Source organism: Gordionus sp. m RMFG-2023, chromosome 4, assembly GCF_954871325.1.
Source record: "Gordionus sp. m RMFG-2023 chromosome 4, tfGorSpeb1-WG-v2, whole genome shotgun sequence".
Taxonomy (NCBI): Eukaryota; Metazoa; Nematomorpha; class Gordioida; order Chordodea; family Parachordodidae; genus Gordionus; species Gordionus sp. m RMFG-2023.
This window is the reverse complement of record NC_088778.1, coordinates 14,296,752-14,312,749: the sequence shown is the minus strand read 5'-3', so window position 1 is coordinate 14,312,749 and position 15,998 is coordinate 14,296,752. Positions and strand designations below refer to the sequence as shown.

Here is a 15,998-nt window from a genome sequence, read left to right as displayed (position 1 = left end):
AAAAAATATTATCAGTGTTACACCTACTTCCTATTTTTACTTTTTGCTGATTGAACATCATGCAAAATGAATTATAAGATAGTGATCTGCATCGGGCCTATTTTTTCTAGCCCGGCCCAGTCCGAACTCAATTTTTTTTGAAAAAATTTATTGGCGTGGCCCGAATTTATTTAAATATAGAAATTAACTTTTATAATTACTCAAAATAAACGATATTCGTTATAAGGGTCTAGTCAGGGTTTCGAACCGAACCGCCAAACTGGAATGAACCGTTATGATTTTCTGAACCGTAACCTTAACTGAACCGTTATAACGAAATTATAAAAGAGCGAACCAAACCGTTATAAATATTTAACCGGTTCACAACGGTTTTAAAAAATTATTAATTTTAAATTATTGACCTAAATTTGAAATTTTAATTTTCCTTAGGGGCATTTTTTAAATTGGTAATTTTTTTTCAAATTAAATATTTTTATATTATCAACATTATATATCAATTAATACCAAGTTTATTGTTTTTTCTTTAAATACTTAATTTATTAGAGATTAGGCAAATTATCTGTTATTAGATAAGATATCAATCACACATAATTATTCTTGGCTAAATTAACAAGTTTATATATATAAGTTATTAATAAGCTTTTATAATAATACTTGCTAATAATTTTAAAAAAATTAAATAATTCTACTATTAATAACTAACATCTAATAGTAATCAAGTATTTTTTACATTCATTTTTATATTATATGGTTTATTTTTTATCTCATTATAAAAACTTGGATCATATAATTTAAATGACAATAAAATGGTCAGCAATATTTTAATGATATAATAATTTTTTATTTATAATATTGTTTTTTTTTAAATTCAGAATTCTAATATTCATTTAGGTCATTATAAATTATTTATTATTAAAATAATATTTTTAACATTTGAAGAAAAAGAGATCGCCAGAAAACATCTTTGTAAAACTTGGAACTTGATACAAAGTCTAAATAATCAAAATATTGAAATTCTAAATACTATGCCTACGTGTTCGCATTCGAAAGATAATTTAGATGATGATTTTGAAGATTTATTAAAGTCGCATGAAAGTCTTAATAAGTAATTCTCAGGGCATAGAAAAATTATAATAAATGTATAGAAATAGAATATATAATTCGGTCATTTGATAATATAGAGATTAGAAAAAGATACTAATCTTTTAAATTATTGGGAAAATGTAAATAGTATGCCAGAACTTTATAAGTTAGCTATGACTGTGCTAGCAGTTCCAGCTACGCAGGTATCCGTAGAAAGAGCATTTCCTAGCCTTAAGTTTATATTCTCTGCGCAGAGAACTAAATTAAATCCTGAAATATTAGAAAATATTTTAGTTATCCGTTCTAATTCTCTTTTTAAACATAAATAGTATACATTTTATTATATTTATGCGTTATTTTATTCATCACGTATTTACGCATGTTTGTTTTTATCTATTTATGAAATAAAAATAATTAATTTGTCTAATTTTTACTAAGTTTAATAAAAATATCTATTAGATTATCATGGTTAAATTAAATAAGAAATTATAAATTAAAAATTAAAAAGATTTTTCCCGAAAATTATTATATACATGGTTAATGATTAATTTTTTTTAAATCAAATTTATAAAAACCGGAACAAACCGAAAAGAACCGTTATAAATTATAAACCGAACCAATATGATTTTTTTTTTAAAAACCTAACTGGAACAAATCCTTTAGAATATTTTAAACTAAAAACCGGAACGAACCGAACCGTTATGCTTAACGGTTCGAAACCCTGGCTCTAGTTTCTATAAATAAAATCAAATATTTTTATTTTACATAAAAAATATATCTAAATTGATAAATTTAGATATATTTAAAAAATTCTAAATCCCGACCTGACCCGGCCGAATTTTCTTAAAAAATATAAGGGGGCCGACTCAGCCCGAACCCGATTTATTTTAAAAAACGGCCCAGATCTCTATTAAGATATATGAAAAGTTTTTAAGAAATCAGAAGGCGGGAAATATTCCATCTTCATTCATATCATATTTTGAAAAATAGAAATAAAAATAGAGACATTATTAAATTATCAGTTAATACTGCTACTGAATATATAACATGTATAACATTAAAGTAGAGGATAAAATAAATATGATTGGTATATATCCTAATTCCATTTATAAAAAGTCGAGGACGAACTAGATCTAGATCTAAAAAAAATTACCGCTGGACTTAGAGCTTGAGAGAGTAAAAAATTGATTTTGCAGGTCTTTATACGATACTTGATAATTTTATTACCAATAATAGATTATTAATGTTAATGAATTGATTTAAAATGAAAAAAATATATAAATTAAATGTTATAGGAATAAATAAAACTAATAATTTTTCCATTTTCAAGACAAATGAAATATTTAATAAGGTTCAACACTTTGGTAGTAGTTAGACATATACGTGTTATTTTTTTACATATCTCGTCATTATTATATTAATATTGGTTTTATGATGGTCATTTTTTATATAATCCATCATAGTTTATTGATTAGAAATGAATATTCAAAATATTCGTTATATTTAGTTGCATATAATCTTCAGCAAATTTGGAATAAAGATTTAATCTATAGAAAAAGATAAATAGAAGTTTATAAATAATTTCATTATTATGACTTTATTTATAGCGAAAAATAATAATAATACTAATCTATTATACATTCAACATTATAACTTGTCGTTTTACATATTAATGTCAGATCACTTGTATTTATAATATAAATCAAGAAAATTTAAGAGTAAACTTTGAAGTTAAAGATTTGACAAGAGATTTATTTTTAGCCCTTTCCATTTCTTCAAGTTGCAATTGTTCTTGTTGTTCCTAAAGATGTAAATTATATCCAAAATTAATATAATTTAAAATATGATAGCAAAAGTAAAAATCATTATCATGGATGTGTAATACCGAAAGGTTTACATTTCTTCTTTAATTTAAATAACTGTAAAAAATATTTCGCCTGATTTATCCTCATGGAAATAAACCATTGACATACCAATTTGTTATTAATTTCAAACCAGTGGCACATCGTTGGGGAATGACAAAATGAGCAGGCCTAAAGAGCTGAAGGCTTTTTGCATTCATAAATGAAAATAAAATTAATTCTTAGAAGGTCTAAATGATGCGAAGCCACTGATTTGTATCGTTGAAAATTTTATATATAGAAATTAATAAATAAATAACCAACTTGAACTATCATTTGATTTCGTTTAAATGCTTCTATAGAGTCTTTGTCATCCAGCGTGTGATAATAGGAAAGAACATCTCTTACATCTTCAACGTTACTTAAACCTATAGCTATTTATTAGGGTAAAAAATATATTAATTTTCAAAAAAAGAATAAATAAATAAATATTTTGCATTAAAATATAATATATATGAGAAAAAGCCATTTCAGATTAATTAGCCATAATTATTGAAGTTTCTAACCCCAGATCTTCGGATTACTAACCCGACATCAATAATACTTGACTAGATGGGTTATTTGAACTAGGTGGAAGGCAAAATATGGAGGGGAAACTCGCTTACCCGGTAAACCCCAATTAAACGATAAAAAAAGAATCTTAGGAGTTACATTATATTATTAACGATTTTAAAAGATCCGTGTACGCATTGCCCTTTAAAAATCGGCTAATATAAATATTACAAGAAAAAAATTTTAAAGAAAAAATAAAAATTATATTTAAAAAAATCAATTTTTATGATATTTAATTCTAAATGATGGGAAATTGCAGCCAATTTTATATAAAATCACGCTAAACTTAAGCATTTTAAGTGGCTATAATATGGTAAGTGGAATATAATTCCCCGGAAAAATATCCCCTGGAAGATAATTCCCCAGAAAAATAATCCTAGAAAAATATACCCGAAAAAAAATTCCCATAGAAAGTTATTCCCCGGAAATAAATTCCCCATTTTTTAGATTTTAAATTAAATATAGAAAATAAATCCCCGGAAAAAATATCCTAAAAATTTTTTTTTTAATTATCTAAAATAACCCCGCCGCTAAAATAACGAAAATATTTCTAAAAAATTATATTCAATGTTTTTATTCTCGACGTTTGAGGATTTTTTTTGAGCATTATTTCTGTATTAATTCTAAGAGATATAACGCAATGAAATATGAGAATTGATAAATCAGTTGGTAGCTTTGATACTTTATAATTTAGTAGATAGCATAAAAAGTATAGATTTATGGCATAGTGAAAAGAAAACATGATAGATTTTTATAGAAATAGATGAAAATTATGGAAGAGGTTCAATTTAAATTGAAAAAAAAAGTGAAAACATTGTTTCATATATCATAAAATATAACATAGTTATTTCTTTTCTGTAAATTTATTAAAAAAATTCATAAGCTAAATAAAAATTATAAGATTTGAAATAATACTCAGTGCTAATAATAACCTCTGAAATAGATGTTCTATGATTAAAATGGTCAGCATTTTTTATTGCTTTTGGCATTAATTTAAATTGGTTAGTAAAAAATATAATAGCAAGTTTTATATTGATTTTGTATTCAGCCAGTTAAATTATTATAGTAGGCATTCCTCAGTAAAATAATTTTATACAAATAGAGGAGACTAGGTTGAATTGCAAATTTCCTATTTCGACCACAGAATTTATATATATATAATTATATCATTTAATAGCTTATCATTAGCATTAAAAACAAAAAAGGGTGCTATTTAAGAGTTAGTAAAAATCATGCTATTATTCTTGCCAACTAATGACAAATAACAAAATTGTGACATAGAACATAATATATTTTATATTCTTAAAATTATCAGAAAAAGACTTTTTATTTAGCTTAACAAAATAATACCAATTGAAAAATTGACCAACTATCTTTGAAGGCAATTGTGAAAAGCCTCAAGCCCCAACTGATTTAAATTTTAAATATATTTCTAAAAACTTCATAGAAATGATTAATATTTTGTATAAATATTTTAAATAAAAATTTGATTTCCAATAAAGATCTAAAAGTTGATGAAAATGTGTAAAGGTGAACTAGATTTATTTAACTTTCGTTTTATTATTTAAAACCTCAAATCTTAGATGGAATTAAAATTTAAAAACATTTTGATTTAATTAATGCAAATCCAAGTCAAAAATTGTATAAATCCAGGCCAAAATAAAAAATCTGGCTGGCCATTATCATTACTTAGCTTATTATAATATTTTGCTTAATATTCCAGAGACTAGGTATCCAATTCGTTTATTTTATAAATATTGTTTTGCTTAATTATCACCAAACCTGAGTTAGGGATAATTAATAATAATTTAAAATCTGGTTAGGTTTAATAATAATCACTAGTTATTATTCATTATTTTGTTTAATAATTTTATTTGGGGAATTTTTATTTGGAAAAATATTAGGAATTTATTCCTGGAGATTTTTTTTCCAGGGAGTAATCTTCCAGGGAATTTTTTTTCTAGGGAATTATTTTCCTAGATTCCTATAATATATATACATGTAATTGGCCATAGCCCCTTTTAGTTGGCTATGCAAGACGTATTCCTATCTATAAAGAGTTGTTTAATTGTCATGTATAATATTTTAAATATATATACATTTTAATTATTATATAAATATGAAATTCATTTTTCATAATTAACATTATCTTTTAAAAAATTAATTATTTAAAGAAAACTTAGTTAAATGTAAAAATATATAAAATGAATTAACTTCTGAGCATTTGGGCCAAATCAAAGAGTGTTCGATCATCGTCATTTCCACCCCATTTTGGAATTCTAACAGCATTTGCAGGCTGCATCTCAACAGCTTTAGAATTCCAATCTACCATAATAACTTTGGACAAATCTCGATTCAAACAAGATAAATCCTGATATGTATCATTTTTAATATAAATTTTTAATGTTTTATTTATTAAGGGCTGTGCCAATCTTAAATATTGCATCGGGTCCAATATTTACCCCTTTCTGAAAATAAAATCAGACCAATATTTTACAAAAAACCATGAAGAACACAAACCAAATGGCAACCCATCAAACCCAGTGTATTTTCAAACAAGGGTAGGTTCAGACCCCCTTCAGAAAATCGGTTTTAAAGTTTCTGCTATTAAAATTTCTTTTATAGTTTAAAAGCTCAAATTAAGGTTCAAAATCCTGCCTTTACCATATATTAAATCTCAGCATCAAATATATATCAGATGAAAATTTTCATATCTCTTTGAGATCACAATATATAAATAAATTTTTTAATTTAACATTTTTAATATAAAAACATTTAATGCTTCAGATTTGATCATAAATTTGGTTGTATTTTAAATTAATTAATTTTGGGGAATAAATAAATAATAATGCCTCAAATATTGCCTTGGCCATGAGAAACAAAATTTTTTAACTTCTTTAACAAGCCAGGTCTGACATTTCTTAAATTTTTAATGGCCAGACAAATTTTAAAAAAATATAACAGACCAGCTTTGCAAAATATTTAATGGGCCTTGTAACTTGTGCAAAAATTTTCAAAGGGCCAAAGTTACAGGTTTTGCAGACCTTTAATAGGGATAATAATAAAAATTATCTTAAGACTTAACTTAGAATGAAATAAATAATAAAGGAAGTGGGAGGATAATCTTCAAATTATATTAATTGACAAGTCAGTGCAATAAGTAAACTTAAAAAATATCAAAATCTAAAAATAAATTATAACCTTGACATGGTAACCATTTTGATATCTAGTTGCGTCTCTAAATAAACGGTACATTATAAAACCATGTGGGTCCAAGCTATCTATAACTGGAAAAGCTGTCTATTAATTATAAATTAATATCTCAATATAGTTATATTATTAAAATAAAATTAAACACTAATAAAATAAGACTTACAAATCCTTGTTCAGCTGTATATATGACTACCTCAAACAGTGGAGGACCTACTTGTTGCAAAAAAAAGTCAACACCAGGTCGTTTTTTAAATCTCCAACCTGTGCCATACTATATAATATATATAATTATATTATAAGAATGTGCTATATACTGTCCATTCTGGGTGTACTAAAACATCTGTTAACTCTAAAACTAATGTGTATGGAGGTTGAAAATATGGTTCTGTTAAGGGGTCTGGTAATAGTTTTTCCCTAGAAGGCTCTTTGATTACCTAAAAATTATAATAATATCAATCAAGTATATGTCTACCTTCTCATAGTAATTAATTTCATTCCATGCTCTTAATAAATAAGCTTTCCATATTGGCACTAAAATAAATTTAGAAACAATTAAGTGCTATATGTATACTTTGGCTATAACTATCTTCAATCTAAATAAAATGTATAAAATATATACTTAAGATAAATTTTACTATATTGCCATTCTTGTCTTTTGAAGGAGGGCCTGTTATTAATTATATTAAGCACAATAAATAAAAATTAAAAATACCAAATGTATAAATTATGAATAAAATTGAGCCACTTATCATAATTGATAAGGATATAAATGAGTACTTCATCATTTTTATTGTCCATGCATCCCGTATCTTTTTTTCTTCTTCATATTGTTTTTGATCATTGTTTGATTTAGGATTTGATAATTGATCAAATATATTTATTCTTGGAGCTTGTGTTTGATTGTAAAAAAGATAAGAGGTGGAAAAATTGGCAGTAATTGTTAACTTCTTATAATTATCGAAACCATAATTTGCAACTTCTTTATTTGGCTTAAGTTTAAATAGCCCTCGATATACAGGAGTCATATATTTTAAATTCATTTGGTTGGTAGCTCACAGCTAAACGACAAATGATAGAAATTTTTTTTATAGAAGTTCAGCATTTTTAAATAAATTTTAAATTGGTCTTTATTCGGGCATCTGCATTTTTTGGCTTTGGAGGGGGGGGGGGTTCGTAACTCTGTCCCCTCCCCGCTGCGTACGCCAATAAAACTATGATAAATCTGTAATTATGCCACCACCTCATGCACCCCCTTTGGGCGATTGGGTGGTAGGGGGAAAGTTGGTTAAGGTTGTGTCCTCCTATAAATATCTTGGGGTCAGCATAGATAATAGAGGTAGCTGTAAAGATGAACTAAAAATCAGAATTCAAAATGCAAGAGTGGCTTTTTACAAATATTTGAAACTGTGGAAATATAGGGAGATATCGGTTTACACTAGGTTAGGAATCGTTAATTCCACCATCATTCCAATTCTCCTTTACAGCGCTGATAAATGGGAGATAACAAAGATAGAGACCAGGAGATTACAGACGTTTGTTAATAAATGTCAGAATAAAAAATGGCATCTTTTACCCCAACATTATCTCTAATGATAACCTTTGGAAGAGGTCACGCCACACTCAAATACATGTGACTTTAAAAAAGAAGCGCCTCACCTTTTTCGCTCATATTCTAAGGAATCATACAAATAATAGCCAGGTCTTCGAGGCCATAAATTGGTTATATTCCTTCAACGGCAAGATTTATGGTTCTATAGGGCAATAAAGGACATAATGGATTTAAACCTAAATACGAAACAGTTTCTAAGGCTGAATAAGGATTTTTTTTTTCTCTTTAGCTTTCACCTTTTCTGGTGGTAAGCTCCTTCAACATCTCTCTCCACTTTATGTTATTCGTACAATCTCTTTTATCTATTTTATACTTCTTTATATTGGCTCTAACTTTATGGCCCCATTGAAGTTTTGGCCTTCCTCTTTTACGTTTGCCCATCACTTCCAATCTTTCAACTTTATTTCCTATGTAGTTCATAGGCCTTCTCATTGTGTGCCCATACCACCTAAGTCTATTTACCATTAACTTAGTCTTAATGGGCACTACCTTTAAACTATTTAGTATTCTTGTACTGCGCACCTTATCCTTTCTTGTTACCCCAGCAATACCCCTCAGCATTCTCATCTCCATAGTTTGTAGACTTCTCTCGTCTGATTCTTTGGTTGGCCATGTTTCCGAACTATATAGAATAGTTGGTTGTACTATGGAACTGTAAATTTTTCCCTTTAATTTGTGTGGGATTCTTTTGTCAAATAGCACTCCAGATAAAGATCTCCACTTTAACCACCCTTGATTAATCTTATTCTTTATCTCTTTTTCTATTGTGCCGTTTGTTTGTATAGTGGAGCCCAAATATTTGCAGCTTTCAATTGCGGATATCTGCCAATCATTTATATCAATACTCTCCGTTTCATCTCCTCCTATCACCATATACTCCGTCTTTTCTCTATTTACTTTTAATCCGTGCGTTTCTAGGATATTTATCCAATTCACTAACCTTTCTTTCATTTCATCCTTGGATTCGGCAAGTATTACAATATCATCTGCAAATATCATATTCCACGGGACTGTTTGAGGTATAGACTGTGCTAATACATCTATTACTGTAATGAAGAGAAGTGGGCTGAGAGCCGACCCTTGATGAACTCCTTCGGCTATTGTGAAGCCTGCTGAAGTACCTGTTGTGCTACGGACCATTGTTGTATGTCCCATATACATATCCTCTATTATTCTTATATATTTTTCGGGAAATTTTTTGTGGCGTAGCCCCCACCAGATACGTTTTCTTGGGATTCTATCGAAGGCCTTTTCTAGATCGAGAAAGACCATGTGTAGCTTTTTGTTCTTTTCCCTGTATTTTTCACTCATTTGCCTAATTGCATGGATAGCATCGGTTGTTGATCTTCCAGGCATAAAGCCAAACTGTGTCTCTCCTATTTCGATTATATCTCTTAATCTTTTTTCTATTATTTTTTCGTATAGTTTTAGACAGTGTGACATTAGTTTTATGCCCCTGTAATTTTGACAATTGTGTGGATCCCCTTTATTTTTGAAGATAGGAACTAGATAGCTCTGCCTCCATTTTTGGGGAACCTCTTCATTTCCAAGTATTTTATTGTACAGATTTGTGAGGAGATGTATTCCATCATCTCCTAGTGCTTTAAGGCTTTCTATTGGAATATTGTCTGGACCCCTAGCTTTGTTGTTTTTCATATGCTTGAGGCATGTGATTATTTCTTGTTCTGTTATAGGTTGTACAAGGTTTTGACAAGGGAAGTGTTCGTCGAGATGCAATATGTGGGAATTAAAGTTGAGAAGCTCCTGAAAATATTCTTTCCATCTATTCATTATTTCTTTTTCCTTTATTATCAATTTCCCATCTTTATTTTTGATTACTTTCGGAGCTCCGTTTATATCCCTAGAGTTCTTTTCTCGCTGTTTGGCTAATCTGTATATTTTATTTTGCCCTTCTTTGGTATGTAGATCTTCGTACATGTCATCGTATGCCATAGATTTGGCCCTAGCCACCGCCTTTGTAGCTAATCTCTTGGATTTTTTGTATCTTAACTTGTTATCTGCATTTTTGGATTTGTACCATATTTTATAAAGGGCTTATTTCTCCTGTATAGTGGTTTGTACCTCTTGATTCCACCACCATAGTTCTTTGTGTGATTTGTTGCCTCCTCTTGTCAAGCCTAGCGTCGATTTTGCAGTGTCTATTAATCTGGATGAAAGGTCTGTCCATATTTTTTCACTGACTTGTGAGCAATTTATTGTTTCAATGTTTGCATTGATTGCAAAGGCATCTGTCATTGTTTTTAATTTGCCCCATTTGATGCATGGTTCCAGTTTTATCTTATTTTGAGTGGATTTATTTGAGATTTGTAAATCCATGATTAGTAGCTTGTGTTGCGCGGCGATATCTTCTCCTGGGATGACTTTGCAGTCTATTACATCTTTTAATCTTCTGCGAGAGATTAGCATGTAATCTATCTGTGTTTTCCTAGTACCACTTTCATATGTTATTAAATGACTGTCTTTTTTCCTATAGTAGGTGTTGGTTAAGGCAAGGTCGAAGGCTTGCGCAAATTTCAGTACGTGCTCTCCTTCATCATTTCTTTCTCCGTATCCAAAACCACCATGATGCCTTTTGTAGCTATCTCTTGCTTTCCCAACATGCGGATTTAGGTCACCACCAATTATGACTAGGTCATCCTTAGGGATTTCCATTACAGCTTCATCAAGGATAGCTCTAAAGTCATCTTTCTCTTCTTCCTTGCAACCCGTTTGAGGAGCATATACTGATAGGATGTGTATTATTGATTGACCAATGCAGAGTTTTATCTTCATTAGTCTATCAGAGATCCTGTTGACTTCTACTACTGAAGAGGTTAGGTCTTGGCTGAGGATGATGCCGACACCGTTCCTATTGCTAACAAGTCCATTATAGTACAATTTATACCCATCTCCAATCATCAAAGTTTTCTGTCCTTTCCATTTCGTCTCTTGTATGCACGCTATATCAACTTTTCTCCTGTTCAACATTGATGCCAATTCTCTCGTCTTACCTTTAAGCGTCCCAATATTCAAACTTGCCAGTCTTGTCTTCTTTGCTTTGACCTTTACTTTATTTTTCACAGGATGGAGGTCTACACCCTGCGCGTCGCATGGAGGGAACGCCCTAGCTTTCATATTCATATTTTCATTTGTGTCCTTCATTTTATTTATTGGACAGGTATCCTTAGCACCCGGCTGTCCAGGCCTGTCGGTGACCGGGGTGTCATCTCTAAGCTCCGAAATTCATCATACCATATGTCTTTACACATCAGTCATCGAAGAAAAACTTGAAAGTTTTTATGGTTCTTACCAGGATTGAACCCGCGTCCTTGTTCATGCTCGTGTTTCCAAGCCTACATCTTACCCATAAGGATAAGAGGTCGATAAAGAAACTATTAAAGATCAAATCAAATTATTTAAATCTACCATAAACCCCTCCTAGAAACAGGTTATTTTTTACTTTTGTTTAATTTCCTTTCTTTTACTCTCGCTTCTCATCCTTTATCTGACTTATTTTTCCTTTCCATTCATTATTTAAATTTCCCATCATATATCTGATGCACCATGTGATTAAAACAGGTCATCCTTTACCTTTAAAGTAATTGTATATAAGCATTTTATGGGTGTGGACTGTGCTTATTTTTGACCATTCCCAATCAGCCCATAGACGTTTAGGTAATAGTCCTAGGACTATTACTCGTACAAGTACGTGCGGCCTGCCCAATTCCCATTTTAATTTGTCCAGTTAGATGGATTCTGAGGAAAACCTAACGTCGCTCCGTTGTATCCACAACTAGAGTGCGAAAACGTTCTATATCACGTATCACGTAAATAAATTTTAAATTGGTCTTTATATGTACGTTAATTTTTTAAATTTATACAAATCAATTATCTCAACAAACTCTTTTTTAAAAGAGCAACTTAACCCATTTTCTTCGGTCGGGTATATCCTTTTTTGTTATTTGTTATCGAATAAGATAGTAATAAACAGTGGCATCACTAGGGGGAGGGGCGCAGAGGTTCGAGCCCCTGAAAAATTTGAATAGCCCTTTGAAGCAAATAAATATTTTTTTTAATAGTATCTTAACCCCTTGAACTAAAAATAATTTTTGATTGCCCTCTGAACGATTTCTTTTATAATTCTATTAAGTAATATATAGACTTCATTTTATTATTTAAAAATTAATAAGACTGTCTAAATATTTATTAAATGAATACTATTTTACATATTAGATTATATTAATACATATAAATTATATTTTCACTCTGTCAGCTTGCAATCAAATTTTGTGTTGATAGAATATCAATATCACTCACTAAATATTAATTTAGCATTACCGTCTCAATTGACTATTATTATTTAAATTATTATATAATCCTAATTAAATAAATATAATCATTTATTAATTGAAAACTAAAAAATTTAATATTGTTATTAACCGAGTTCAAATTGACTAATCAACTGTATATTTATTTTTAAATTTTATTATCATACCTATTCCTAAAAATATTTTCAAGGTCCATAAGTATAAGAGATTTCTTTATAAAAAGTAAGTAATTAGACATAGAGTTTATAATCCTCTATTATATACAGTTGTTTATAAAATATTAGATAAAATGCCACTCTTATAGACGTTTGTCAGTTATATATATTACAGTCAATATTATAATGAATTTTACTAATAAATGCTTTTGATATTAAATATAGTAACAATTTGCATTTAAGTATTTAAAGCCATGTATTTAGTTAAAAATAATTTTAAAAATTAAACATATTCATCCTACAATAGATGTAATAAATTTGATATCTTCACTTTTTATACGTGTTTTTAGGAAAGCTATTTTTTTCTTTTTCGAAAAACAGTTTTGAGTTAAATTTTTAATACAAGTATATTTTTAATATTATTACAACAAAATACTATTATTTTAAGATATATACTAACTAGAGGTGGTGCGACAATATATAAAATCTTAATTATTTCATCATATCATTCTGGTCCTTATTTTATATTTAGAAAATATTTCATTTCTAATATAGCATCCTTGCCGTGTAAATAATTTAAGGCTTCAATATATTGGCATAATTATTTCTTCCAAAGATTTTTAGTGTTTTTATTTTATCAATTTATTCAACATAATAAATTCTGATATTAGTTTACATCGTGAGTGTCATGGCTATTACTGCAAATTAACCAGCATCTATTATTTGTGTTGTAATTTAAGATTCTTACTACAGCTGCTTAGAGCATATGTTAGCATATTTTAGATAAACAATAATGGTCAATGTGTATTCGTTTATATATCATTTAAAATAAAAAATAATCTTATAGAATTTTTTTAGCTCACAATAATTTTCTTGATTACTTATCTAGCTTCCATCATGTCATCTAAAAGGAAGCTTTAACCACGATATAGTTTTATGATTTGGATTGGTCGTTTATACTCCCTTCTTCAAGAATTGTTGATTTGGTTTAGGGCCTATAAATTTTTCCATTAATCCATTCTATAAAACATTGTCTAAAATGGTAACAGAGTTATAGTAATTTGATAACCTTTTGTCAATGTAAGTTGCTAAGAATTATATTATTGCATTATGAGGTTTTTAAAAACTATTATCATTGAGGCATATGTATGAATTAATAAATCTTTTTTATCACTTGTAATTCTTTAGATGCAAAATTTTTTTATATCAGCAATCAAAAATATTTTATAATCTAATAAATAGATTTTATATTAAAAAATATTATTTTTAGAAATGTCTTATATTGTTTTAAGTATTTATATGGCAGTTTATTTAGTACATAATATAATAAATGACAAAATATGAAAATCAGAATAATTGTTCAGAGTAAAAATTTATAAAGTATAATATAATAGTATAAAACCAGGCCGAAGGCCGGATAAAAGCGGGAGGAAAACTCGCAAATTGGGGGGAATGGGGGCGAAGCCCCCCATAAAATTCTTTTTAGTTGAGCCCCCTGAGATTGTTAATGCTAGCGACGCCCCTGGTGATGAATTTGTTAAAGTTGAATCTTATACATTATATTGTTTATAAAAAAAGTCAAGTTTTTTAAAATAGCTTTGACTTTAAGAACCAAGGTCAACTAGTTAGTATATCCTCTATATTAAAATGTTTTAGTCAATAATTTAAATAATTTAGTTGTTTATTAGTTTTAGTTCCATTTCGTTTTTTGAACCAATTTATTCGGTTACCATCAATTGTTTTATTTTTGCATTCAGCCTACCTAGGTTAGAAATAATTTAATAACCTTCTAATACATATATATGTTAATTTCACAGCTAATCTTAAAAGACATATTTTCAGTAAACATCATAATATTGGAGCTAATTCGAAGTCAGGTGAAGTTAACATTTGTGATACGTCATCAGCAAGTTTGTAGTCCATCGAGAAGACAACCAAAACAATAATAGTCTTGCGCAAATCGAAAGTATTTTATTACATACTTAAACAATAAGTATGATCAATACTTTTGTTAATGAATTTTATTAGTATAAATATAAAGAAATAAAATGTAATATTAAGAAGAAATTTTTATAAATTTTAGTTGCTTTTTAATTTTTGTTACTTTTCCTTTTATGTTAATTTATTAAATTACAATTAATATTATTTAATAAAGTAATTAGTATTTAATTTTATTTATTCTATATTATTTGTATACTCTAAATTCTCATATCTAACATTAATTATAATAAATTTTTAATGTTCCAACAAAAAACTTCAATATTACAAAAAATTATTCCTCCCTCCACCTCCGTCGAGATTACCTGAATGCCTAGTATTTTTCACTTTCATGAAAATTTAAAAAAAAATTTAAATTATAATTTTTTAAAAAATATTTTGGCATTTCCCTAAAATTTAAATTAAATGAAAAGTGAAAGTACGTAAAAAAATAATAAACAAATAAATAAATAATTTTAAATATTAGCCGTTATTTAAAATTATTATATAATTATTAATCATATTGTTTTAAAAATGTCTGATTTCCTGCCATATTTAATTTGATAAGCTGAGGCTGTGTCAGGCCCTTCTAATTGTCTTTATTTAAACTATATATCTACAATTTTAAAGTAAAGACGATCGCTATAAACAATTATCAATATAATACAAATGGTTACAATTTGGTAAACAAAAACATGGCGGAGTTTACATTGTATTATATAAATCATGGCTTATTACATTATGGTCGGAAATTTTAAAGGGTATCCTTGGTGATTTAAAAAGGTTTTTAATTCAAATTTGATAAAAAGTAATTTTATAACCTTGTATTGGCATTTATATGCATAGGACTTTATTTCTGCTCACCCGAAGAGGGTATCCCTAATAAGTTTTCGACCCTAAGACCAGGGAAGTCTATCGACTTTACAATGCTTAGCAAATAGATCTATCGATCATATAGCGGGGCTTATCAGCGCTATATAAAATTAAGTATCTGGGTTTGGCGGCCTATTATCCCCGATATTTGTGTTTTATTAACATAAATATGTGTACTAATTATTAATTTATAATTGCTATATAATGTATTAGTGCCAAAGGTTATCAAGTATTAAAGAGTATGTTATTGCGGGGTAGGTAAGGCAGTCCTCGGGACCAGGGGAGCGTTCCTCGTTGGCCAAGATTT

General features: G+C 28.4%; 1 protein-coding gene across 2 annotated transcripts; it reads right to left on the bottom strand.

Annotated features, from left to right (window-relative positions):
* Positions 1-2,470: 2,470 nt before the first annotated feature.
* LOC135928105 (mitochondrial import inner membrane translocase subunit TIM50-like) lies at positions 2,471-7,801 on the bottom strand. 2 transcript variants are annotated; one of them, XM_065464455.1, is made up of 11 exons: positions 7,462-7,801; positions 7,385-7,416; positions 7,321-7,342; positions 7,222-7,280; positions 7,064-7,183; positions 6,913-7,020; positions 6,738-6,836; positions 5,751-5,907; positions 3,249-3,352; positions 2,808-2,884; positions 2,471-2,630 (listed from the first exon to the last, which is right to left on the bottom strand). In XM_065464455.1, the coding sequence occupies exons 1-11, from the start codon at positions 7,787-7,789 to the stop codon at positions 2,555-2,557; spliced, it is 1,182 nt and encodes a 393-aa protein (XP_065320527.1). In that variant the 5' UTR covers positions 7,790-7,801; the 3' UTR covers positions 2,471-2,554. The 2 variants fall into 2 exon arrangements, with proteins under 2 accessions (XP_065320527.1, XP_065320526.1); XM_065464454.1 differs by having other exon boundaries at positions 2,478-2,630; positions 3,249-3,358.
* Positions 7,802-15,998: the final 8,197 nt, after the last annotated feature.